This window comes from Eriocheir sinensis, chromosome 22 (genome assembly GCF_024679095.1).
Source record: "Eriocheir sinensis breed Jianghai 21 chromosome 22, ASM2467909v1, whole genome shotgun sequence".
NCBI classification, from domain to species: Eukaryota; Metazoa; Arthropoda; class Malacostraca; order Decapoda; family Varunidae; genus Eriocheir; species Eriocheir sinensis.
The window spans coordinates 14,191,397-14,217,565 of NC_066530.1; the positions used below are offsets into that span (position 1 = coordinate 14,191,397).

Genomic DNA, 26,169 nt, shown 5'->3' on the forward strand with positions numbered 1-26,169 from the left:
ATGCCATGAACCATAAAAAACACTCATGAAAACCAGATTGATCCCCTCTTTGACCTTTAGAAATAGTTGATGTGAGAAGCGATGGTGTCTTAAAATACGGCCCATAGTCCCTTATCTTCACGTGGTCTCGCAGTTAGCTACATTACTGCAGAGCTTAACAGGCACATGAAATTTAAAAGACTTTAGACCACAGCACTTTAGAGAAAAATAATGGTACACATCACAGGAAAACTACACTAACTCTACTCAGTAATACATGTCAGCTACGCATGCAAGTATCATGTTGAGAAGCTACAAACAATTAGGTTGAATAAACAATTAGTTGTATGAGTAGAGATATAAGTAAGGTAAAATGTAAGAGTAAGAATAAAGTTGATAAGATATGAAAAATAAGATGTCACAGTAGGAAGGATGGCGCCACTATAAAACACTTGCCTGCGCCATGACGGGCTGGGGCCGACTACCATCCAGGCCCCTCCAGAAAGCCTACCGGCTCTATAAGCTGGCACGTGAAAAAAAAGGAAGAAAGTTGATAAATTAAATAATATATGTACTAAGGTAAGATGTAATAAGAGTAAAAATTTTAGTGGGATAAAAATAAGTTAAGATGTTACGAGCAGGAAGATAGTTCACAAGCAAGGTTTAACAAGCTTGTGAACCACAATTACGTCCTAGAAAAACGCTATCTACCAAAGTCACATAGTTCCTCACAGTAACGTTTATAACTCACCTGAACGCCATGTCAACCTCCGTGGAGGGAGGAACGCGGGGAAGCAACACAAGGGGAAGTAATGAGAGAGGATCAACGTGCATCCTCCTACGTTGCTTTGCCGTCTTGCACTGACCCTTTGATTTTAGTTTGTGTTCGGCGCTTCGCTTCACAGGAGTCGCCACGTCAAGTATTAGTAATTTCATTCCAAGGAGACTAGCAGTATTCCTTTACGTATTGATACCTTTATAAAATCAATGTTATTATATAAGATAAGTGAATCTTACACATACTCTCTCATCGATGATATTTAGGGAGTATGAAGTTAATATCTGGTGACATCTGGATACTCATCTGTCAGTGCGCATGCGTCTTTTGTTACCTGAGCTTTTCCAAGGTACAGTTATTTAAAAAAGTTCCAATCCAAAAATTACTCATGTACATTACAACTAAAAGACAAATGTAGGGTCGCAGATTATGCATGTTGTGTATAGCAAAGGTGAATTAGATGGAAGTGACTGGCTTCCGTACACACACACACACACACACACGAGTATTATAAAACTCTGTAGTAATTTCCGATAATTTTTATTAAAACTTTACTCTTTTTGCAAAAATAAATGTATAAAATGTTAGGTAACGCGACTCGTTCTTCGCCGAAGCCTCCCTGCACTGCATAACGACCCGACGCTGTCCATCAAACTTGCGTCAGGCCTTTGTCGCGCCCCTTCAGGAAGCCGCCGCGGAGCCTGTCCTTCGTCACACACTCGCAGGAGGAAAGCGACCCCGGGGAAGAGCCGTCGCCCTCGTAAGCATAGTTCCTGAGGTCATCCCTGGCGGGCGGCGTGCTCCCTGGGCCGCCCCTGCTGCCTCTCCTGCCCACCCGCTGCTGCGGCGAGCACCCACGACTGACGCCGCCCTCTCCCGCCTCCTCGCCGCTGCTGGCCGGCGTGATGGCGTCCACGCGCAGCACGTCCACATCTGCGCCACAAGAACAAAGCCTCGTCAACCTTACGTTCTTTTTGAAGACTTTGTACCTCTCCGACCTGAGGTTCAAGATTTATATCGTAGAAATAAGGAAGAAAACCCCCATTAAGAAGCACGCGAGGAACGTTTCTTGAGTGTGACTTGCAACTCATTCAAAATGAACCACGTACGTCAGGTGAGGGAGACAGCCAAGATAACTTTTGATATTCCCATGCTCTTGAGTTCAAAAGTGCCCAGAGAGGACGGGAGAGCCTTCACTTGGTTCTCCCTGCCACCCAGACACCCAGACACCCTGCCACCCAGCCACCCAGACACCCTGCCACCCTGCCACCCAGACACCCTGCCACCCAGACACCCTGCCACCCAGACACCCTGCCATCCGGACACCCTGCCATCCAGACATCCTGCCATCCAGACACCCTGCCACCCAGACACCCTGCCACCCAGACACCCTGCCATCCAGACACCCTGCCACCCAGACACCCTGCCACCCAGACACCCTGCCACCCAGACACCCTGCCACCCAGACACCCTGCCACCCAGACACCCTGCCACCCAGACACCCTGCCACCCAGACACCCTGCCACCCAGACACCCTGCCACCCAGACACCCTGCCACCCTGCCACCCAGACACCCTGCCACCCAGACACCCTGCCACCCAGACACCCTGCCACCCAGACACCCTGCCATCCAGACACCCTGCCACCCAGACACCCTGCCACCCAGACACCCTGCCACCCAGACACCCTGCCACCCAGACACGCTGCCATCCAGACACCCTGCCATCCAGACACCCTGCCATCCAGACACCCTGCCACCCAGACACCCTGCCACCCAGACACCCTGCCACCCAGACACCCAGACACCCTGCCACCCAGACACCCTGCCATCCAGACACCCTGCCATCCAGACACCCTGCCACCCTGCCACCCAGACACCCTGCCACCCTGCCACCCAGACACCCTGCCACCCAGACACCCTGCCACCCAGACACCCTGCCACCCAGACACCCTGCCACCCAGACACCCTGCCACCCTGCCACCCAGACACCCTGCCACCCAGACACCCTGCCACCCAGACACCCAGACACCCTGCCATCCAGACACCCTGCCACCCAGACACCCTGCCATCCAGACACCCTGCCATCCAGACACCCTGCCACACAGACACCCTGCCACCCTGCCGCCCAGACACCCTGCCATCCAGACACCCTGCCACCCTGCCATCCAGACACCCTGCCACCCTGCCACCCAGACACCCTGCCACCCAGCCACCCAGCCACCCAGCCACCCAGACACCCTGCCACCCAGACACCCTGCCACCCAGACACCCTGCCACCCAGACACCCTGCCACCCAGACACCCAGACACCCTGCCACCCAGACACCCTGCCACCCAGACACCCTGCCACCCTGCCACCCAGACACCCTGCCCTGCCATCCAGACACCCTGACACCCTTCACCTGCTATGTTGGGGTTCCTGGTCCAGGCTGGCTGGCCGTTGGCCGGGGGAGGCTTCAGCAGCTGCAGCTCCATGATGCTGGACGTCTGGCTGTGCGGCGGGAGAGGCTCACCCTTGCAGCCCGACGTGATATCCTTGGCGTCCGCAAAACTTCTGCGCAACGCGGCCCGACGATGCAACAGGACAGCGCATAGCACCACTGTCGGGGAGGGTTTCCGTGATTTTTTTTTTTTTCGTGAGTATAAATTAAAACCTATAAATATATATAAAACATCTACATGACCAAACATTGAGGTGGTCATGAGGCACCGACTTCATCCATGCCTTATCCCAATACGCAACCGCCGACGTGTCTGAAAGCTGCAGGTATGCCGAGTTGGTCGGCGTCTACTCACAGAGAAGGAAGACGCACCACACGGCTATCGTCACCAGGACGCCCACGGGCAGCTGGATGGACGTGTGGCCCACCTCGGGCAGCTGGCAGTGCTGCCCCTTGAACCCCGCAGGGCAGGAGCACACGTAGCCTGCATGGTGGAGGGTTCAGTGTTATCGTGGATCTGAATTCTGGTATACAGGTTTATTTTCATAGACTTCAAGAACAGAGGGTCACCTGGCTGGGTGTTGAGGCAGGAGCCGCCGCTGAGGCACGGCCGCCACGCACACTCGTCCTCGTCCTCACACGCCGCGCGACTCCGTCCCAGTACGCGGCCCTCACCACACCTGCGGCAGCGGACTGGGGTCAGCCAACGCTCCCTGAGCTACAATACCATTCAATACACACACATACACACACACACACATACCCGCAGTGGTAGGACCTCCAGGTGTCGATGCAGGAGAGCGGTCGTCTGCAGGTCACGTTGGTGCAGGCGGACGGGGCGCCGCAGCCTTGCTCCACGCCCCTGAAGGCGCTGGCCTGGCCCCAGGGCGTGCTGTTCACCGCGGGGGGCAGCGGAGCGCTGCGGCCCGCGATGCGCAGGTCGTCGATGCAGCCTGAACCAATGAAAACGTTCCTGTAAACAATCACTTCTCACTGTATTTTCCTTGTCTCGTGCACGATATGAAGCTGTCGCTCAGGCCTGTGTCTCACCGTCGAAATAATCGCTGTGGATCCTGAGAAGCCCCGCGCTGTGGAAGTGTGGAGACCCGCCCACGTAGACGCCCTCCTGCTTGTCCACTTCCAGCAGCTGCCGCCCCTCCAGCAGCAGCAGCGAGGCGTTGTACAGGTCACCGTCCCCGTCGTCCGCCGTCAGGATGATCGCCGAGCCGTACCTAATACACGACACATTGTTACATGTTGACTAACATACCACGTGCACCTCACGGCCATAGCAGTGTTCTTTAAATACTTTATAGAAAGTACTACAGCAACGAACTGCAGGAGTGACCCGCGCCACAGTGCAGCATGACGCCCACCTACCTGGTGGCGGCGAGGGCGTGCCATCGGCCGTCGGTGAGGGCGGCGCGCGACAGGCAGAGCGAGGCCGGGGGCCGCGGGTGGAGGTGCAGCACCGCGCACAGGCGGCCGCCCACCAGCTGCACGGACCAGCTGTCCCGCCCGTGCTGGGACGACAACACTACCAGCTCGCCGCGCCGCCTCAGCGTGCGGAACCTGCCGAAGGAGGCGCTGAGAGGGTGTGGCGGCGACGACAATTATAGCACAGAGCGCCGTGAGGCGCCGCTCCTACCTGAGGCTGATGGAGGTGGTGTAGGCCAGCGGCGAGAAGGAGAGCGCCAGCTTGACGTAGCTGTTGGGCAGGAAGGCGGCGGGCGTGGTGGGCGAGGCGCAGCCCGACCCGCCCCACCCCGGCTGACACTCGCACCGCAGCGACCCCGGCGACCCGCGACACCTACGGGCGAGAAGACAGCAATGAGGTGTTGATACAGACTTGCCTGTGTGTTACGTTGCACGGCCCGGTACCGCTGCTCACCTGCCGTGGAGGCCACACGGGACGTGGTGGGCGCGGCAGTCCGCCGCGGGGCAGCCCGGCGTGCTGCCGCGGCCCAGGACGCTGCTGCCCAAGTCCGTCAGCTGAGGAAAGAAAGATATCCATGTCAAGATCCATGTCAGCTGAACTTCATCACCGTGTCTGACGATAACCTCAAATTGCAAGGCTAGAATGTTGATTTTTTCGCTATATTCCGACACATATTTCGGTTACCAAATTTAGATACGGTGAAACATTAAAATGCTCACCTAGATGCTACATTCTCATATATACGTCATTACCTAGTTATGTTACTTCTTTTATATCAAATATTTACAAAAATGGCACCAATCTGACAATGACATGACGCATTGTATGTACTTCTGTTAAGTTACGTCTGCGAAAGGAACCTCCACAGCCGGAGAGTTTCCCAAGACTCACCTCGCCGTTGACTCTGAGGTTCCTGATGCAGCCGCGGAAGTGTGGGGGGCGTGGCTGTGGCCCTCCGCCCCCAGTAAAGGCAGGCAGGGGGTGCACCAGCCCGCCCACCTGCAGCACCCCGCCGGCGTTGAGGACTCGGTCGCCCCTAGGCAGCCTCGTGACGGCCCGGCAGGAGTGCGTTTCAGGCAGGACGGGCGTGAACGAGGTGTTGGTGGCGGTGGGAGGAGGCGTGGGCGGCGGCTCGTCCCAGCGGCCCCCCAGACACAGGTCCACGATCATCTCCACCAGCTGTGTGCGGAAAGATGAGCGTGTGTGTATATTTTGTTTGTGTTTGTGTGTGTGTGTGTGTGTGTGTGTGTGTGTGTGTGTGTGTGTGTGTGTGTGTGTGTGTGTGTTTATACCCCGCCCTACACACGTTCTCTCTCTCTCTCTCTCTCTCTCTCTCTCTCTCTCTCTCTCTCTCTCTCTCTCTCACACACACACACACACACACACACACACACACACTAGGGCAGGACAAGTCCCAACCCCCACCCCGCCCCGCGCCTCACCTCGTCCTTCCAGATGAGGTCTATCCTGTGCCACGTGTCGTCGGCCAGCGAGGCGGAGGAGTTGAGGGCGAGCGTGACGGGGCCGCCGCCCAGGTCCAGCAGCAGCACCGGCCGCCCCTGACGCAGCTCCAGCAGCAGCAGGTCGCGGCGGCCCCGGCCCGGCCCCTGCTCGGCGCCCTGCTGCTCTGGACCCGCGTAGAGCAGCGCCGCCGCCCCCGCCGTGCTCAGCACCTCCAGGCTCACGTGCACCTCGGCGCACGGCGGGATTGGCGGCACCCACGCCCACGCACCCTCGGCTCCGCTGCCCTTATGCCCGCCGCCGCCGCCCTCGAAGTGTCTGGCGAGCACCTTGCAACGGAAGCCCCACGTGCCGTGAGGACAGATGCACCTGGGGAGGGAGGGAGGCGTCAAGCGGCGACACTGCAAGTACTGGAGCTCCGCGGCCCTTTGGTCAAATTATTTGTTGCCCTTCACGTTCCAAACTTCACTGCGGCAGCCCGCCACACTCGCCACACTCACCGAGTTCCCGAGGAGGTGCTGAGGCACCTGCCGCCGTTGAAGCAGGTCTCAGGGGTGCAGGGGCGGGCCCGGGCAGGCGTGGTGGTGGTGGCGGTGGCGGGGCAGCCACAGGAGCCCCGCACTACCACCCGCGGCCCCACCACCGCCGAGGAGTCGGCTTCCACCACAGTGAAGTCGTCGGCTAGGCCCACCCAGCAGCCGCCCACACACCGCTCCTCTGCCACGGCCTCCGGGGCGGGGTCTTCACGGCACGTGACCACGCCCACCTGCACCTTGACGCCCAGCGACTCGCTCAGCTGCGGCGCGGAGGAAAACAAGGAAATCGAACACAAGACCAAATATGATGACTGCTTTAGCAACATGTGTTCAAACTGGGCACCGAGTGATTCGATATATGTGACGGTCTTCCCCGCTCCTCCTACTTGTATTACAACAGCCACCATACCTACTTGTGCTACAATATTTACAAATACCACTGCCCACCCGTCTTCTGCCGCCACTCACCTCTCTCATGTGATACAGCAGGATGTAGTCGAAATTAGCGATTCCCACGGCGGACAGCCAGACGCGCGTGGCCGGCATCCCGTTCTCTGTGAGCGGCTGTACAGTGACCACGCGCACCGCCCCGTCAGCCCCGCCCACACGCGAGGCCACGGCGGACACCAAGCGGTTTAGCAGCGAAACTCCGCCCTTGATGAAGAGAAACCGGGCCATATTCTCAAACGTTTCGACGCTTTTGTACATCTAATTAAAAAGGCTCTCAAGACCGCCGATTGATGGCCCTAAAACACTTACGAGAGCATTTTCAGGTAGATATACGGTGAGCAGAGAAGTTTATTTTTGGAATGAGATAAAAAAAAAAGTGCCTTGCTGTGCCTACTGTTCTTTTAGTGGGAAAGCGACTTAAGAGATATTTCCTTTTTTATTACAGCAAAGGAAACAGCTACATGGCAAAAACAAACGTACTGTGATATTAATTCTACTTTTCTGTTGTAATAGGAAAAAATAATGGATGATATGGACTTCTCTCTCTCTCTCTCTCTCTCTCTCTCTCTCTCTCTCTCTCTCTCTCTCTCTCTCTCTCTCTCTCTCTCTCGCCGCACCACGCTGTGACTGGGGACGGCTAGCGTGACGGGCGTAGCGTGGACCACCTCGTCGCGGGACAAAAGCATGACTCGCACCGTCACATTCGCCTCCACGCCCTCCTGTCCCTGGCTGCTGTCGCTCACCACGAACCTGAGCTCATACCTGTTGGGAGGAGCCTTGAGGTGTGACAGGTAAGGGTAAAGGTGTTTCCAAATGCATTATCCTATTAAGAACCTGTGGAGAGGAACTTGAAAGAGTGGAAGGTAAAGGTTAAGGTATTTTGAAGTGCATTTTCCTGTTGATTACCTGTTGAGAGTTTTCTTGGGGAGTTAAAGGTAAGGGTTAAGGTATTCCGAAGTATAGTTTCTAGTTGATAGCCTGTGTGGAGGGGGGTAGATAAGGGAAGTGCCAAGGCTTTGTACGAGTTCTTTATGTTACATCTTCCTTGGGCTGTTTTGAATCTAATAGATCATTGGTGTAGGCAGAGTTACTAGAGAGTGCGTGTCTATCTGTCTGATTTGTTTTTATTCTTGATCTATTTATTTATCTATTTACCATTCAGTCAACGAAACAATCAGTCAATCAATCACTCTTTCTCTCTATTAGTTAGTCGGTCTACCAGTTTATCTATCTATATGTTTATCTATCACCCAATCAGCTAATTATTTTATCTATTAATCAGTCAATTAGTCTACCAATCACTAGACCAATTAATATATCAGTCTACGTATCTATCTATCTAATTGTACATCTATCTATCTACCCATCTATCTCCCTACCCCTGTCCCCACCTGCCGTCCGGCGTGGAGGGCGCCATGGTGAGGTGGCCGCTGGTGGTGTCGAGGAAGAAGCCCGCCTGAGGGTCCTGCCAGGCGTAGGTCTTGTCCGCGGCGTCCCAGTCGTCGGGGTCCTGCACGTACACCCGCCCCAGGGGCACCGCCGACCCCTGGCGCTGGAGGAGGGACGAGGGCGTAAGCTATGTCTGTGTGTGTGTGGGGGGGGGGGGGGGGTGTAGTGAAGATGCTCACTGACTCAAGAGTGCTTGGAGGGTGAGGTTGTGCTGATAAGTGAAGAGAGGATTGTAATGTGTGTGAAGGGTGTGTCGGGTGGCGGGCGGGGTGTGTGTTACATGGCCGGCCAGCCTTGTGTTCGAGGGGAGGAGCTTGTAGCGTGTGTAATGGAGTGTATGAGGGAAGTGATCTGCTGGCTGCATTGAGTGAGGTAGCTGCTGCTGTGTTATGTGCGTCAGAGGAAAGGCAGCGCGTATAAAAGAAGGATGGTTGAGAGGGTGAGTCTGTGGAGGGCGTACAAAGGGCATTTATGTATGGTGCGTCAGTACCTGCAGCGTGTGCACGGTGACCGTCTTGGCGGCGGGCGCCATGGGGTTGTCGTTGATGTCGGCAACGTGCAGCGTGAGGGTGACGGTGGCGCTGAGGGACGGCCAGCCGGCGTCGCCCACCACCAGCGGCACCAGCAGGGCGGGGCGCTCCTCGCGGTCCAGCGCCGCCCGCGTCCACACCACGCCCACGCCGCGCCCGTCGTCCCCGCCTGCACCACACACGGGGAGATGTCAGACACGGGTGATAATGATGATGGTGGTGATGATGATGATTATGATGAGGAAGATGGCAGTTCAGTCATAAAAAGTGTTGTCTCTTGACTCACGGGTGTCCAGCGTGACCCTGACGCTCTCGGCGACGTGGGGCGGCGCGCGGGGGTCCAGGGCGATGGTGAAGGGCGGCCCGTGGCCCTGCCGCCAGTCGTCGGGGTCGCCCAGCCTGACCTGCGCCACCTGCTGCGCCTCACTGTTCTCCGTCACCTGCACCTCGCGGGGCTCCGCCAGGAACGGCGGGTTGTCGTTCACGTCTGTCACGTTGATCTGCCGAAGGGGTGTTGGTACTTTCCCTTGGTGCTACACCTCCTTGCTCCTCTCGTCTTCCCGTCTGGTTCATCCTCCCTCCCACTTGAACCTCCCTCCACCCATCTGTTTCTTTTGATCCCGATTTACCTTCTTTTGCCTCCGTTTATCCCTCTCTTTTTACCTCTTGTTGTTCCTTCCTGAGTTTATTTGCATCCCAGCCGCGCCATACTGGCTGCTAGTCTCGTCCTTCCTCCCTTCTGCCTCATCCATCCTCCCTCCCTCCCTCCCTTTTTTAAACTTCTTCCCATTCATGTTTTTTTTTTCTTAACACCTCCCTTTTACCAATCTCCTTCCCCAACACCTTCAAGTTATTTACATTCCTCTCTCTTCATCAAGGCCCAGCTGCCCTGACACCGGCGAGGCGCAGGAGGTGATGAGACACATTTTAATTCCTTGCTCATTTCTTTCCGTCTTGTTTGAGGAGGGCCAAAAAATCCTTCATAATTGACAAAAGTAACCTCCATCAAAGTCGATATTTTTTTTTTCCCTGTCGGCTAATTCAATGCACCGTAAAGTTCAGTGTTTATATATTTTTTTCTTGAGCTGTTGTGTCGAGGAACCTAATATTGCGAAGGTCTTGGATTCCTTTTCTTTTTGCCAGTCTTCTATGCGATCCTTTCCTTCCTTTCCTTCCAACCGTATAGTCAGTCACTTGTCCGTTCATTCCTCCGTTGCTTCATTTCTTTTAAGTTTCTCATCCTTCGTTTTCCTCTCCTTGGTCAAATCAATCTATCAATCTAAATATCCACTTTTCCATCCTTTCCTTTCCTTTCCTTCATTACTTTCTAGCTTCGTCTCAACCACCTTTCTTCCTTCTCCTTCGTCCTATCCCCTAATCTATTTCTCTATCCCTCCATCCATTTCTTTAATTTTCCCTCTCACTCCTTCTACCTACCCACCCCTCTACCCTTCCTTCCTTTCTTCACCCACTCCACAAAACACAAGTACTCACAGCGAGGGTGGCGGTGGCTGTTCTGGGCGGCGTTCCGTCATCCACCGCCAACACCAGCACGTTGTGAGTGTCCGCGGCCTCCCTGTCGAGTTCTCCCACAAGACGCACCGCCCCGCTCTCGTCCACGGCAAACAGGCGGGCGGGGTCACTAGAGGGAGCCACTTGGTACTGCACGCGACTCTGCCCGCCCTGAGGAAGAAGAGAAGGCTGAAGGGATGAAGAGAAAAGATGAGTTGATGGATGAAACGAGGGTGAGGGAGGGAGGAAGAAAAGGAATGAATTTAGATTAGATTAAGTTTAGGGTTAGGGAATTTTCAAACACATGATATCCAGAAACTTATAGCATAAATAACAAAGAAAGCCTTCAATTTGTTATATAGAAAGTCTTATTAGTAAGGAAGCATACATATATGAATTTTCTGAGTAAAGACGTATGGTAACAATTTGTGGTTTTGTTAGGTTATGGAATTTTCAAACACATGATATCTAGAAACCTATGGCATAAATAAACAAAGAAAGCCTTCACTTTGTTGTATAGAAAGTCTCATTAGTAAGGAAGCATATATGAGGTTTTAGGAGTCAGGACGTATGGTAACTTTTTGAGGTTTTGTTAGGTTAGGTTAGGTTAAGTTTATGGAATTTTCAGACACATGATATCTTGAAACCTATAGCATAAATAAACAAAGAAAGCCTTCACTTTGTTGTATAGAAAGTCTCATTAGTAAGGAAGCACATAAGAATTTTCTGAGTCAAGATATATAGTTATTGTTTGGGGTTTTGTTAGGTTAGGTTTGGTAAAGTTTTGGGTATCTTCAAACTCATGATAGTCAGCACCTTATGGTGTAAATGAACAAAGAATGACCTCGCTTTGTTGTATAGAAAGTCTCATTAGTAAGGAAGATTATATGAATTTTTTGAGTGAAGACCTATAGTAACTGTCTGGGGTTTTGTTAGGATAGGTTAGGTTAGGTTAGGTTAGGTTTAGGGAATTTTCAAACACGTGATACCCAGAAACCTATCGCATAAATTAACAAATTAAGCCTTCACTTTGTTATATAGAAAGTCTCATTAGTAAGGAAACATGAGTGAGTTTTTCGGAGTAAAGACGTATGGTAACTTTTTGTGGTTTTATTAGGTTATGTTATGTTCAGGGATGGAGTGAATACAAGAGTTATGTATTCGAATACAAATACGAATACTTCAAATTCCAACGAATACGAATTGAAATACACTGAAATGGTTTTAATTCGAATACAAATACGAATACTTCTTGAACGTACTCATGAACGTTTTATGACTCTGGTACTAATGAGACTTTCTATATAACAAAGTGAGGCTTTCTTTGTTAATTTATGCTCTAGGTTTCTAAATATCATGTGTTTGAAAATTCCCTAAACTAAACCTAACCTAACCTAACCTAACAAAACCCCAAACAGTACTATAGGTCTTCACTCAAAAAAATCACTTTACCTAACAAAATCCCAAACAGTTACCATACGTCTTTACTCAGAAAACTCATACATGCTACCTTTTTATGTAGTATGTACCATGAACCTAAAAAACACTCATTAGAACCCGACTGATCTCCTTTTCGGATTTTGGATATAGTTAATGGGAGGAGTGAAAGCGTCTGACAGTACCGAGTTTGAGCCTTAATTTGTGGAGGGCGAACTGTATAGTGCATTATGTAGGAACAGAGAGAGTGTGTGTGTGTGTGTGTGTGTGTGTGTGTGTGTGTGTGTGTGTGTGTGTGTGTGTGTGTGTGTGTACGTGAGTTGCCTCGAAGTCTCTTGTATGTACTGTAAGCCGTCAGTCGTGCAAGGGACAGGGGGAGGCTGGCTTGTTAAATGGTAATGGGCGGAGAGTGCGTGGGAATGTTAAACGCAGAGGGGTAAAGAGAGCGGAAAGGCTGGGACTGGCTTTTGGTGGGAATGGGAACTGGAACGGAAGTTGGAATGGGAGCTGGAATGGGAACTGGAATGGAAATTGGAATGGTAACTAGAATGGGAACTGGAATAGGGATTTGAATGGTGACTGGAATGGGAACTGGAATGGGAACTGGAATGAAATCTGGAATGGGTACTGGAATGGGGACTGGAATGGAACTGGAATGAAAACGGGAATGGGGACTGAAATGGGAGCTGGAATGGGAACTGGAATGGAAACTGGAATGGGGGACTGGAATGGGAACGGGAATGGAAACTGGAATGGGAACTGGAATAAGAACTAGAATGGGAACTGGAATGGAAACTGGAATAGGAACTGGAATGGGAAATGGAATAAGAACTGGAATGGAAACTTGAATAGAAGCTGGAATGGGAACAGAAATAGGGACTGGAAGGGGGACAGAAACGAGGACTGGAATGAGAACCGGTGCATATTGCAAAGGGGAAAGGAAGGGAGGAAGGGAGAGGAGCAACGTGAATTAGGAATGCTAAGTAAGAGCTGGTCTGTTGTAGATGAGGAAAGGGAGAGAGGGAGAGAGGGAAGGACTGGAACGTTTGATATAAGCTGATTCACGTCTCTATTGAAGTTGTCTTAGTATAGGAACGTGTCATGGATTAGCTGATTTAATAGAGGAGGAGAGAAGGACTGAGGGAGAGAGGGAAGGATTGGAATGAATATATAAGGGGATTGAAGTGTCTATCCGAGATGTCTTTGTATAGGGGCGTGAAGGATTAGAACGCATATATATATATAAAAGATCTAATGCTTCTACTTGTCTCATCTTAGTATTGAAAGGTGTTACAAGTACGTGAGAGACAGAGATGAGATGCTAAACAGAGAGACAGAGATATAGACAGAGAGACAGGCGTCCGGATAGCAGAAAGAGACAGATAGTTGGACAGAAAGACAGATACAGATAGACAGATAGAGAGAGAGAGAGAGAGAGAGAGAGAGAGAGAGAGAGAGAGAGAGAGAGAGAGAGAGAGAGAGAGAGAGAGAGAGAGAGAGAGAGAGAGAGAGAGAGAGAGAGAGAGAGAGAGAGAGAGAGAGAAAAGTAATGTTGCTATAGTTACAGCTAAAGGGAAAGGAAAGGACAAAGTGACTGGGACTCTGCATAAAAAAAGGGCTAAAAAAAGATAGATTTGTGAGCTTAGCATCTTAGGAACAACAACAACAACAACAAAAACAACAACAACAACAACAAAAACACAGAATAACCGGCAACAAAAAGGATAAACAGGAGATAGAAAACAAAGGTAAAGATTGTGTGTGTGTAGTAATTAATTAGAAGAAAAGAAACAAAGAAAGAAGGGACACACACACACACACACACACACACACACACACACACACACACACACACACACAGGGGTTGGTTAATTAGCGAAATAGTAAAAGAACGGAGAGAAAGGTTTTGAAGCAGGACGTAAGGAGTGTAAAAAGGATGAGATAAAAATGGAGGAAAATAAAATAAAAATAGAAGATGAAACACAGGAAGGTGGTGAACAAACGAGATAAGAATAATGAATGATACTAATGATAAGAATAGCAATAATGATAAACAGGGAAAGAAAGCGAAAGAAAAAGAAGAAGAAGAAGAAGAACAAGAACAAAAACAAGAACAAGAACAAGAAGAACAAGAAGAACAAGAACAGCAGGAACAAGGAGAGCAAGAACAAGAAGGAGAAGAAGAAGAAGAAGGAAAATAAGAAAAAGAAAATGAAAGAGAAGAAAATAGAGAAGAAAAAAAATGGAAAAAACGGAAAGGAAGAAGAATAATTATAAAAACGAGAAGAAGAAAAATAAAAGGAAATAGAAGAGGAAAAAAGAATGGGAACTAGAAGACGCAGAAGATTAAAAGTGAGAACAATAGAAAAAAAGAATAAGAATAAGAAGACGAAGAAGATGATGAAAAAGATGAGAAAGAAAAAAAATGAAGAAAAGAACAGAGATAAAGGAGAAAGAAGAAAATTAAGAAAAATGAAGAGAAGAGGATAAAGATAAAGTGGAAGGTAAAGAAAAATAAGTGGAAAAAGACAATAAAAAATCAAAGCCTCATATCTCACTCACTCTATCCGGGTCGAGGGCGGTGAAGGAAGCGAGGAGGGCGCCGCGCGGGGTGTCTTCAGGAAGGGATAGACTTGCTGCGTCCTCGCTAAACACGGGGTCGTTATCGTTCTCGTCCGCCAGGCTCAGCTTCACCCACGCCTCCGCCACGTGCTCCTTCCGCCCCCAGCCATCCTCACCCTGGCGAAAAGGAAGGTAAAGGAACGTGAAGGCAAAGTAAAAGATAATGTAGAAGGTAAAGGAACGAGGTAAAGTAGAAGTAAAGAAAGATAAAGTAACGATGAACTATTTTAATTGGAGAGCACGAAGAAATTAAAATCCTGTATATCATCTAAACAGGATACAAAAGATATAGAGATTAAGACAAGAAAACTGAATGAAGAAGAAAGGCAAATTTGAATTGAAATGACCCTCCAAATCTTCATTCCACTCTCACTCTCAAACATTTTTTTTTTTTACAGCAAAGGAGACAGTTCAGGGTAAAAAAAGGAAACAATAATGAAAACAAAAAAAGCCCGCCACTCACTGCTCCTAAAAACTGAAATGACTCCCAAAATCTTCTTTCCACTCTCACTCTCAAACATTTTTTTTACAGCAAAGGAGACAGTTCAGGGTAAAAAAAAGAAAAAAAGAAACAATAATGAAAAAAAAAGCCCGCCACTCACTGCTCCTAAAGAGTTCATAGGAGTGGCCGAAAGATAGGTCAATTTCGGGAGGAGAGAGACCCTTCCGGAGAACATAATCATCAAAACAAATCAGAATCTTGAAAAAAACCCATCTAAGAAAAATTAAAAATATATAAAGAGATCGAGATATGGAAGACTGATTGAAAACGAAAGGTATATATTTGAATAGACATTACCTCCCCAAATCTTCTTTCCATTTCCACTCTCAAACTCCCTTCTGAAAAACATGAACACAAAGCGAAACTTCGAAGAAAATAAAAGTTAAAATAAAACAGAGATCGCGACGACAACACCAAAACGACTGAATGAAAACGAAAGGAATGTCTGCCTCACGCCTGACTCACCCTGTCGGTCACCTGTACCCTGAAGGTGAAGCCCTGGCGGTGGTCCGGGTCCTCGTAGTCCAGCGGCTCCACGGACACCAGGTTCCCGGCAGGCAGCGCCCCCGGCACGCCCTCCACACGGAACATCTGCCAACCCCGCCCGCTGCCCGGCACCACCTAAGACACAGCCAGCACTAGAGACACTTACGAGGAGATAGAGTAAAGGGAACGGCCAGAAACCAGACATTCAAACCAGCAATTTATTCGAAGGAGATGGACCACAATTTTTTTTAACATGAAGGTTAAGAAAGAAAAACATGGATGAAAATGGGTTCTTACATACTACTGTGAAACGGAACTGTATGTGTGTTTCAGGGGCAGGAACATGTCAAGTTTGCCCTATCAGATTACTCATTATTGTTACGTGATGACTTCTAACGGGGACAGCATAAAAGAGAACAAGAATAAGAAGAACAAGAACAAGAATATGAACTATAACAGGAGGGACAAGAACAACAAGAACAAGAATAGAAGAAAATGAGAACAAGAAGATGGGAATGCAAGCCGTGAAAGCAAACTCGCACTAGAAAAATCAACAAATCACAGAACAAAGAAATTCAAAGTACCATGAAGCCTGAGAGAGACCAGTTAACAGTAGTCTTAGGCAGTATATGTTTCCTCTCACCCTGAAGGCAAAGTCGTTGGTGGCGTCAGGGTCCACGACAGTCAGGGTGGCCAAGACCTGGTCCGGCTCGAGGCTCTCAGGCACGTCCAGCGTCCACTCCGACCTTGAGAACCTCGGAGACACGTCGTTCTCATCGTCCACGTCCACTACGACCGTGCCTGTGCCTGGGGGGAAGGGAGGGAAGGGAAGGGAAAGGGCAGAAGAACATAAGAACGTAAGGAGTCTGCAAGAGGCCGGTTGGCATATAAAAGGCAGGTCACATAAGAGTAGTTGGTAGAATGGCCTTTGCAACAGATCCCAATGCTATGTAATACGAAGATAATCCAAAGTTACTGAGGGTTCAAGTGTACCTTAGATTCTACTGAAGACCCTAAGAAAGTCCATGGTTCCTGAGGCTTCAAATGTGGCAGAGACTTTATCCAGAACCCCAAGAAAACAGAGTCAGTGGGGCTTCAAGCATGGCAAAGACCGCAAGACACTCACCCTTCAGCCCACCGCCGTCAGTAGCCACCACCTGAAGAACGTAGCGCTGCGTCTTCTCCCGGTCGAGGCAGCAGAGCGCCGTGCTGATGACGCCGAGCTCACTGTCGATCTCAAAAATGGACCTGCCGGTGGACTCGTCGATCGCGTTCTTCTCCAGCGAAAACGTGACCTTGGCGTTGTCTCCTTCATCGGGGTCGTCGTAGTCCGTGGCCTCGACCCGCGTGACGGAGGTGCCGACGGGGATGTTCTCGGGCACGGCGGCGACGGTCGTGCGCGAGGGGAAGAAGGGCGCATTGTCGTTGGCGTCCTTGAGGTTAACACGGACGTCGGTGTGCGCCTCAAGCTCCCCGTCCGTGGCCGTCACCCGGAGGCGCCACTGTGGCCGTCCGTGGGGGGGATCGCGGTCCAGGGGCTGCGGGGGAGAGGGAGAAATAGTGTGAAGAAGAATTGGAGGAAGAGGAACAGGAGGAAGAGTCTGAGAGTGAGGAAAGAGGGGACAGTGGGGGAGAGGTGGAGGCAGTCTGAAGAAGAACTAGAGGCAGAGGGAGGAGGAGGAGGAGGAAGCTAAGGGGATGGAGAGAGAGGACAGAAGGCACAAAATAGAGGTTGTAGATAGATAGAAACAAGCTCTTGGCATTGAAAGAACGGGTTGTGTATAGGGAGGAGAAGCGGGAAGAAAGAAAGAAAGAAGGAGGCTGAGGAAGGGGAGAGCAGGGACGGAGGTGGCAAAAGAGGAGGTGATAGGTGGTGTTGGTACGGAAAAAAGGGGCCTTGATAGGGGGGATTTGGCGGCAGGGAAAGGAGGAGGAGGAGGAGCAGGAGGGCGGGGAGAGAGAGGGAGCTGAGGGCACAAAGGAAGGGCCGTAGGTGAATAGATATGGGCTTTTGAAATCGGGAAAAAAAGGGCTGTCGATATGGAGGACCTGTAGGCTTGAAGATAAGAGAGGTTGTAGGCAAGGAGACGCACAGTTGGCGGGAAAAAGACAGGTATATGCAGTCGTGTTAATGCTTCCTCTCTCTCCTCTTCCCTTTCCTTCTCCTCCTCTTTCTTCCAATCCTTCCGTCTCTCTTCCCAAATATACGGCCCACCTTTCCCTTCCCTTATATCCCTCGTCACTAAATCTCTCACACTCTCTCTCCTCTTCCTATTCCTTCTCCCTTCTCCCGGATAAACATTTACTAGAACCGGAAACGCATTCAATAACGATTCAAAGCCTTTTCTCCCTTCACAGCTTGAGCAGAAGAAAGGGAGGAGGGATGGAGGTGGGGGAGGGGGAAGGGAAGGGAAGAACGCAGGTGCACTCCACTCCCCTTGCACTAACAGAATTCCCCTCGACAGAAAACAGAAATATGAATCCTTTTTTTGGGGGGACTCAGTTCAACTTATATATCAACCCGTAAGCCTTTCAACAAGAGTATGATGGTAACAGAAATATGCATCCTTCTTTTATGGGGTTCAGTCTTACTTATATATATCAAGCTACAAATCTCCTTGGCTCAGTTCTTCTTATATATTTCAGAACGTAAATCTGTCTACTAATGCATGATTGTAACGAAGATATGAAGCGTTATATTCTATTACTAAACCAATGCCTGCCTATTTCCCTCTTAAATCTACATCTTTCTAATTTAAATCCATTACTGCGTGTTCTATCCTGCAGGCTAATTCTCAGAACTTTACTTATATCGCCTTTGTTGTAACCCTTGACCCATCTGAATAATTCTATCAGATCTCCCCGCACTCTTCGTCTTTCTGGTCTAGTCTTACTTATATATACATCAAACTGTGAATCTTTCTCCTAGTGTATGATTGTTAATGTGTGTGTATGTGTTTGTGTGTTTTAGAGCAAAGGATGCAGTCAATGGTCTCCCACATTAATAAGAGAGGAGGTCAAACGTTCACATTTCTCTTTTCCAATACCTGCTCATCCTAGTCTGTTAATGTTGATATGTTGCTACTTATTCAGTGTGTTTTATTTCAATTGTGTGTCCTCTAACTGTCCTTTCTCTCCCCTCCCTCCTCCTCTCCCTGCCTCTAACTCTTCTTCAGACCACCCCCTCATCCCCTCCACCGTCTCCTCTTTCTCCACGTTCAATCTCCTTCTCCTCTTCCGTCTCTCCTTCCAAATGAATAACAACTTTTCTCTCTATTTCCATCTCTTCTAAATAACTCTCTCTGTTTCTTTCTCTCTCTTTTCTTCTTCAGTCCTCTCACGCCTCTTTCTTCTCTTCCTCAGCTTCTTCGCGACTTCCTCTCTCCTTTCCTCTTCTCTTCCTTTCAACACATTTACGACTCTCTCTCTCTCTCTTTCTCTCTCTCTCTCTCTCCTCTCCATTTTCTCTTTTCGACACATTCACAACTTTCTATCTCCTCTCCTCTCTTTCTCAATACATTCACGACCTCCTTTCTCTCCCTCTCTTCTCCTCTTCCTCTCTCTTTCCTCTCTTCAATAATTCACGACTCCCTCCCTTTCTCTTCTCATCTTCCCTTCCTTATCACATTTACGATTCCCTCTTTCTCATCTCCTCCTTCTCAATACATTCACGACTCCCTTTCTCTCTCTCCTCTTCTTTTCTTTCTCCTCATTTCTTTCTCAACACCTGGACTCTTTTCCTCTCTTCTCTTTCTCAATCCTTATCCCCCTCCCTTCTCTCTTCTCTTCCTGCTTTCTTCCTTCTCCTCTCCTCTTCTCGTCCCCAACACCTCGTCGTCTTACCCTCAGAAGCAGCACAGTCCCGGAGGCAGCGTCGAGCGAGAAGCAAGGCCGCGACCCATTGCTGAAGATGCCGTCCCCGGAGATACTGTAGATGAGGCTGCCGAACCGACCAGCATCCCCGTCCACCGCCGTCACGTGCTGGGAGGGAGAGGGAAGAAGGGGTAAGAGGGAGGGTAAGAGTTGAAGGTATAGAGAGAAAGAGGGAGGGAGGGAGAGAGGGAGGAAAGGAGAAATTAGTAAGTAAGAAGGTTAATGTTGAAGAAGGGATGGATGGAGGGAGGGATGGAGGGAGAGAGGAGAGAAAGAGAGAGAGGGGCAAGTTGAAAGGTAAATGTTGAAGGTATAGAGAGGGAGGGAAAGAAGAAGGAAGGGAAGGAGAGATGGGTAAGGAGGAGGATGAATGTTGAAGAGAGAGGGAGAGGAAGGGAGGGAAAGAGGACTAAGTGGTAATATTAATGGTATAGAAAGTCAAGTGTAGTCAAGTGAATTTTAAAGGGAATACTAACTAATCTCTTGTACTTGAATAGAGCACTGATTTCTCCCTTTAACAGATGGCATTTACCGTAATTTCTATCATTTTACAAGCTTACGAAAAAGAAAAGAAACACAGAGAGGACACGGTAGAAAAATAGTAGTTAAGAAAAGTAAAAAAAACAAATGAAAGTAAGAAAAAGAAAGAGAAAAGTTAGTGTGTTATCAAATTACCAAATGAAATGCAGCCAGACGTGTGTGTGTGTGTGTGTGTGTGTGTGTATATGTCACCCCCTCCCTCTTACCCCTCCCCCTCCTCCTCCCCCACCCACGTATATATCAAAATAGGAAAAAAAGTTAAAAAAAGGCCCAGAAAATCTCTAATCTCGGCGAAAGCGTAACTTGTGTCTGTGATGAAAAAACGAGCAATACTCTCTCTGGACCGCCCGGCCGAGAAAAAAGATGGAGAAAGCTAAAGATGTGTTGGAGGAAGAGGAGAAAGAGGAGGAAGAGGAGGAGGGAGAGAAAGGAGAGACAAGAGAGAAAGAGGAGAAGGAGGAGTAGGGCGTTGTGCTGGAGTGGAAGAGGTAGAGAAGGGGAAAGAGGAGACGATAGGAAGGCGATATCAGAGAAGAGAAAGGTGTTATGTTGGAGAGGAAGAAGGAGAGAGAGAGAAGATAGGAGGAGAGAAAAAAGAAAGTGGAGATAAGAGAACAGGGACTGGAAAGAGAGAGGGATTGACAAAAAGGAAGATAATATAAGAGAGAGAGGAAGAGAAGAGAATAAAAGAATAAAGAGGGGATGGAAGAGAGGAGAGAAAAAGAAGAGGGAGATCAGAGAAGAGGGTCGATGAGGTAAGAACTAGAAAATGATATGAAGGAAAGAAAGGAAAAAAAGAAAGGGAGAGTAAGGTGATATGCTGTAGAGGATGAGAAGAGAGAAGAGAGAGATAGAGAAAGAGGAAGGGAAAGGAAGGAAGAGAGGAAGGAAAAATCGGAAACAAAAGGGAAAGGAAGAAAAGGAGGAAGTTATTATGATTGGAAGGAAAAGGACGGGAAAGAGAGAAGAATAGAAGGAGAGAAAGAGAGAGGAAGAGAATAGAAGAGATAGGAAAAATTGAGGATAAAAACAGAGGAAGGAGATGACAAGGAAACAGATACTGAGAGAAAATACGAAACATGGAGGCGAAGGAAAGAAGGAATGAATGAATGAAGGAAAAAAATGAAGGAAGGAAGGAAAGAAAATGAAAAAAAAGAATACATTGACCACCAGACCTTGAGAGAAAAACCGATAGAGAGAGAGAGAGAGAGAGAGAGAGAGAGAGAGAGAGAGAGAGAGAGAGAGAGAGAGAGAGAGAGAGAGAGAGAGAGAGAGAGAGAGAGAGAGAGAGAGAGAGAGAGAGAGAGAGAGAGAGAGAGAGAGAGAGAGAGAGAGAGAGAGAGAGAGAGAGAGAGAGAGAGAGAGAGAGAGAGAGAGAGAGAGAATATAGAAAACGGATATACACTAAACGATTCATAAAAAGGGGTGAGAATAATAATAATGATAATAAGAATAAGAATAAGGAGAAATAGAAAACAGAGGAAGAAGAGGAAGAAGAAATTGATGGAAGACTAAGAAGAAGAATAAGGTTATGAAAAGAGAAAATAAACGAAAGGATGACAGAGAAAATAGAAGGAAAAGAGAAAGAAAAGTAAAATAAAATAAATGAAAAGAAAAGGCAGTGTGTTATCAGGCTTCCGAGAGACAAGCTGAAGCTGGTTCCGGGGAAGAAGGAAACGAGAGAAAGAGAGAAGACAATAAAAGAGAAAACGAAAAGAAAGACAAAAGAGAAAACAAAATAAACCTAACAGGAGATAAGATATAAAATGGTCTCCCCTCCACACACACACACACACACACACACACACACACACACACACACACACACACACAAACAGAAATGGATGAAAGAAAACTAGAAGAATAAGGTTACAAAACAAGAATAAGAATAAGAAGGAGAAGAAGAAAAGGAGGAAGAAAAAGAAGAGGAAGAATTGGATAAAATAAACAATAGGAGAATAGGGTTACGGAAACACACACACACACACACACACACACACACACACACACACACACACACACACACACACACACACACACACACACACACACACACCTTTTTTTTTTCTCTCCCCAGGTAAAATCAGTTAATTAGAGTAGCTCCTTCCTTGTCTTCATATATTTTGTGTGCCTTGAGGCTTACGGTAAGAGCTACAAGGAAGAAAAGAAGAAAAAGAAGAGGAAAAACGTTTAAGCCAACCACGCTAAACGTTTCTAGATGACAAATAGCAGACAGTCTTCCCTCCCTCCCTCCCTTCCTTCCTTCTCTCATTTCTCCGACAAACTCATTTCTCTCTCCCTTTCTTCCCTCCCCCTTCCTCTTCCTGTCTGCCATTCTCTCTCTCTCTTTCTGTGAACTATGTAAGCCAGAGCAGTTACACGGAGATGGAGATGGAAGTGAAAGAAAGAGAAAGACGAGAGAAATGAAAACTACCAATGTGTAATCTTGGGAATACGATGATACCTTATTTTTTGTTCATTCCAAGTAAAGAAAGGTAGACAGAATAGACCCAAACAGATGAAAAAAAAAGACAAAAAAATAGATGAGGAAATGAAATGAAAGAAAGAAAAACGAACGTGGGAGACATGAACACAGGAAAGACAGACAGACAGACAGACGAATATGAAAATAAGGAGAAAAAGAAAAACACGAACACAGGACAGACAGACAGACAGAACGAGACACAAAGGAATGGAAATACCAGGTAGGAAATTAGCTCCCGCCCACACCTGTATCTCACACACACACACCTGCCGTAGAGGGGACTCGAAGCGAACATAACTAAAACAGAACCAGGACTCATTTCTCTGTCTGGCTGAGAGAGAGGGAGAGGGAGGGAGAGGGAGAGGTGGCTGAGGAAGGGAGGGAGAGGGAAGGAGAAAGAGAGAGATATGGAGGAGAGGAAAGAGAGAAAGGTAAGTAATTTGGATGAAAAAAGAGAGAAGGGTGAGGGAAGAAAGGGAGAGAGAAATGAGTGTAAGGGAGGAATAAGAGAAGGAAGGGAGGGAGAGAGAGAGAGAGAGAGAGAGAGAGAGAGAGAGAGAGAGAGAGAGAGAGAGAGAGAGAGAGAGAGAGAGAGAGAGAGAGAGAGAGAGAGAGAGCGAGAGAGAGAGAGAGAGAGAGAGAGAGAGAGAGAGAGAGAGAGAGAGAGAGAGAGAGAGAGAGAGAGAGAGAGAGAGAGAGAGAGAGAGAGAGAGAGAGAGAGAGAGAGAGAGAGAGAGAGAGAGAGAGAGAGAGAGAGAAGAAAGAAGGGCAGTACAGGGAAAAAAAAGGAAGGATAATGGCAGAAGAAAACAAGGAAAACAAGAAGACAAAGGAGGAAGAGGAGGAAGGAAGAGGCGACGAAACTGGGGAAAACGAAGGAGGGAAAAGGGAAAGAGGAAGGAGAAAAGGAAGGAGAAAAAAAGAAAAGAAAGAAAAGCAGCACTGGAAAGGAAAAAAAGGAAGAAGAATAGGAGAGAAAACAAGGTAAAAAAAACGGAAAACAAGGAAGGAGGAGGAGGAGGAGGAGGAGGAGGAGGAGGAGGAGGAAGGAAGAGGCGATGAGACGAGGGAAAAGTAGAGGGGGAAGAGGGAAAGAGGGAGGGAGGAAAGGGAACCCAATATTCAATGAAGGAAGAGAGGAAAAAGGGAGGAAGGGAACATGGAGGAAGAGGAGGAGGAGGAGGAGGATGGAGGAGGAAATTACAAAAGTGAGGAGAAATGAACTTGTTGGAGAGAAGAGATGAGAGGCGTTATGGAGGAAAAAGGAAAGAGGGAGGAAAGAGGAAGGAGTTGTGTCTATTTCAGTAATGTAATTCAGGGAGGGGAGGAAAGGGATTAGAGAAGGAAAGAAGGAGGGAGGAAGGAAGAGAAAGAGAGCACCAGGGAGAGGAGAAAGGGAGGAGTAAAAGGAGGAAGAAGATATAACAGGCGTTTTGAAAAGATAAGAGAGAGAGAAAAGTAATTGTGTCTATTTCTTGTTTGCTTTGGGTTAAAAAAAAGGAATGGGGAGGGAGAGCAGGAAAGAAAGAAGGAAGAAGAAAGAAAGCTATAGTAAGAGATGGGAAAGGGAGAAGAGAGACGAGGAAGAAGAGACGAGTGGAGAGGAATTCAAGTTAGAAGGAGAAAATTAGTTGTTTAATTCTTTAACGTAGTTCAGGGAAAGGAGAAAGGGGAGAGGGAGAGCAGGAAAGAACGAAGAAAGAAAGAATGAAAGAGAGAACAGGGAAAGAGATAACAAGGGAGAGAGGAGAGAGGGAGAGAAGAGAGGAAGAGAGGAAGGACATGAGAGACGTTTTGAAGTGAAGAAAAAAAAAGATGAAAAAGTGATCAGTTTCTCTCTTGGGGCAGGTCAGGAAAAAGAGGAAGAAAGGAGAGTGGGAAAGAAAGAAAGAAAGAAGAGACAACGAAGGAGAGGAGAGAAGGGAGAAAAAGAGGCGAGAGGAGGGAGGAATAGGAGGAGGAGAAGGAGGAAGTGTGGCCAGGTGGCGTGTGAGGAGTGCTGCCATCTATTGTCGGTGGGTGGCAGTGATCGGGGCTGGACAAGTCTTGCGAGGTATAAACAGAGGCGGTGGAGGGCCGGCCTGACTGGGTTACGAGGAGGAGGGAGAGGGAGAGGAGGATGAGGATGAGAGGGAGAGGGAGTGTGAGTGGAAGGGAGTGAAAGCGATGAAGGTGAGAGAAGTAAAGAAAAAAGAAAGAAAGAAGGAAGGAAAGTAATACAGAAAGAACGATAGAATGAATGAAAGGAAGAGGATGAGAATGATAGGACGAAATAAAGGGGAAGAAAGAAGGAAAGAAAATAAGATGAGAAAGAAAAATAGAGAAAAAAAGGAAAGTAAGAACAAAAGAACAAATGAGAGAAAGAAAGAAACCATGAAAGAATAAATGAGAAAAAGAATGAAAAAAAAGAACACGAATGAACAAGAGAAAGGAAGATTAATAAGATAAAATGAATAAGAGTAAATAAAAGGAAGAAAAAAATAAATGAAATGAAGAAAGACTGAATGAATGAATGAATGAAAAAATGAAAACAAGAAAACAAATGAATGAGAGAAAGGAAGATTAATAAGAAATAAAGAATAAGATTAAATAAAAGGAAAAAACAATGAATGAAATAAAGAAAGAAAGATCGAATGAATGAATGAAAGAAAGAAAGAAAGAAGAAATAAACTAAAAAAGAAAAAAAAAGAAAAAATGTTACAATGGAGAAGGAAACAAGAAAAAAAAAAGACGGAGAATATAAGGAAGAAAAATCAGGATGTCGATGGGAAAGTAAAATCCAGTCACCCGCGACCCACCTTCAGGATAACTTTGGGCAGGTGTCTGTTATCCTCCTCCGTGATCTGGGTCTCGTGCAACGCCCTCAGGAACACCGGCGCGTGGTCGTTCCGGTCGTCAACCCGAACCAACACCCGAGCCTCGCCCCGCGCCTCGCCCGCCGCCGCCTCCACCACCAGCTCGTACTGAGGGAGGGGCAGAAGGAGGGAGAAGAGGAAGAGGTAAGAATAACAAGAACAAGGATAAGAAGAACAAAAGCAAGAACAAGTATAAGAAAAAGTACAAGAACAAGGATAAGAACAACAGAAAGAACAAGTATAAGAAAAAGAAGAACAAGAACAAGGATAAGAAGAACAAAAGCAAGAACAAGTATAAGAAAAAGAAGAACAAGAAGAATAAAGAAAAGATGAAGATACAAAAGATGATGAAGAACAAGAACAAGAACAAGGAAAAACAGAATACGAGGAACAGGAAGAAGAAGAAGAAGAAGAAGAAGAAGAAGAAGAAAAGTTTATTATAAGAAACTGCAGGTGAGTAGTTAATTAAAGGTAAAATCTTTGACAATTTACCTGAGTCTTGTTTGCTCAGGTAGGTAAAATCTATGGCTTAAATGTCAGACCAAGAATAATAATCATATACTATCTCTATATATGTCTATCTAACTATATGCATCTTCAATAAAAATAAAAATCAACACCCACATCTCCACCTTAACATTTACTAAGTTAAAAATGCAGAGTGATGACCATAGGATTTTTGTGGTCTGAACATCTATGTAAATCTATGTAAACTTCCCTTTCTCTATATATGTCTATCTAACTATATGCATCATCAATAAAAATAAAAATCAACACCCACTTCTCCACCTGAAC

At 47.8% G+C, this 26,169-nt stretch overlaps 1 protein-coding gene across 1 annotated transcript in view; it reads right to left on the bottom strand.

The window, feature by feature from the left end:
* Window positions 1-1,287: 1,287 nt before the first annotated feature.
* The window catches only part of LOC127002299 (putative neural-cadherin 2), a 54,703-nt gene continuing 29,821 nt past the window's right edge, over window positions 1,288-26,169 (bottom strand). Inside the window, exons 5-28 of the mRNA XM_050868113.1 lie at window positions 25,318-25,482; window positions 19,465-19,602; window positions 16,748-17,159; window positions 16,265-16,428; window positions 15,601-15,756; window positions 14,574-14,750; window positions 10,557-10,745; window positions 9,349-9,562; window positions 9,023-9,231; window positions 8,475-8,635; window positions 7,682-7,845; window positions 7,102-7,286; window positions 6,598-6,893; window positions 6,079-6,466; window positions 5,528-5,815; window positions 5,090-5,190; window positions 4,847-5,008; window positions 4,579-4,770; window positions 4,249-4,430; window positions 3,962-4,151; window positions 3,769-3,878; window positions 3,554-3,682; window positions 3,160-3,357; window positions 1,288-1,690 (exon numbers count right to left, since the gene is read on the bottom strand). Coding sequence (XP_050724070.1) covers window positions 1,407-1,690; window positions 3,160-3,357; window positions 3,554-3,682; window positions 3,769-3,878; window positions 3,962-4,151; window positions 4,249-4,430; window positions 4,579-4,770; window positions 4,847-5,008; window positions 5,090-5,190; window positions 5,528-5,815; window positions 6,079-6,466; window positions 6,598-6,893; window positions 7,102-7,286; window positions 7,682-7,845; window positions 8,475-8,635; window positions 9,023-9,231; window positions 9,349-9,562; window positions 10,557-10,745; window positions 14,574-14,750; window positions 15,601-15,756; window positions 16,265-16,428; window positions 16,748-17,159; window positions 19,465-19,602; window positions 25,318-25,482 — 4,854 coding nt within the window. The 3' untranslated portion in view covers window positions 1,288-1,406. The remainder of the gene's footprint in view (window positions 1,691-3,159; window positions 3,358-3,553; window positions 3,683-3,768; window positions 3,879-3,961; window positions 4,152-4,248; window positions 4,431-4,578; window positions 4,771-4,846; window positions 5,009-5,089; window positions 5,191-5,527; window positions 5,816-6,078; window positions 6,467-6,597; window positions 6,894-7,101; window positions 7,287-7,681; window positions 7,846-8,474; window positions 8,636-9,022; window positions 9,232-9,348; window positions 9,563-10,556; window positions 10,746-14,573; window positions 14,751-15,600; window positions 15,757-16,264; window positions 16,429-16,747; window positions 17,160-19,464; window positions 19,603-25,317; window positions 25,483-26,169) is intronic.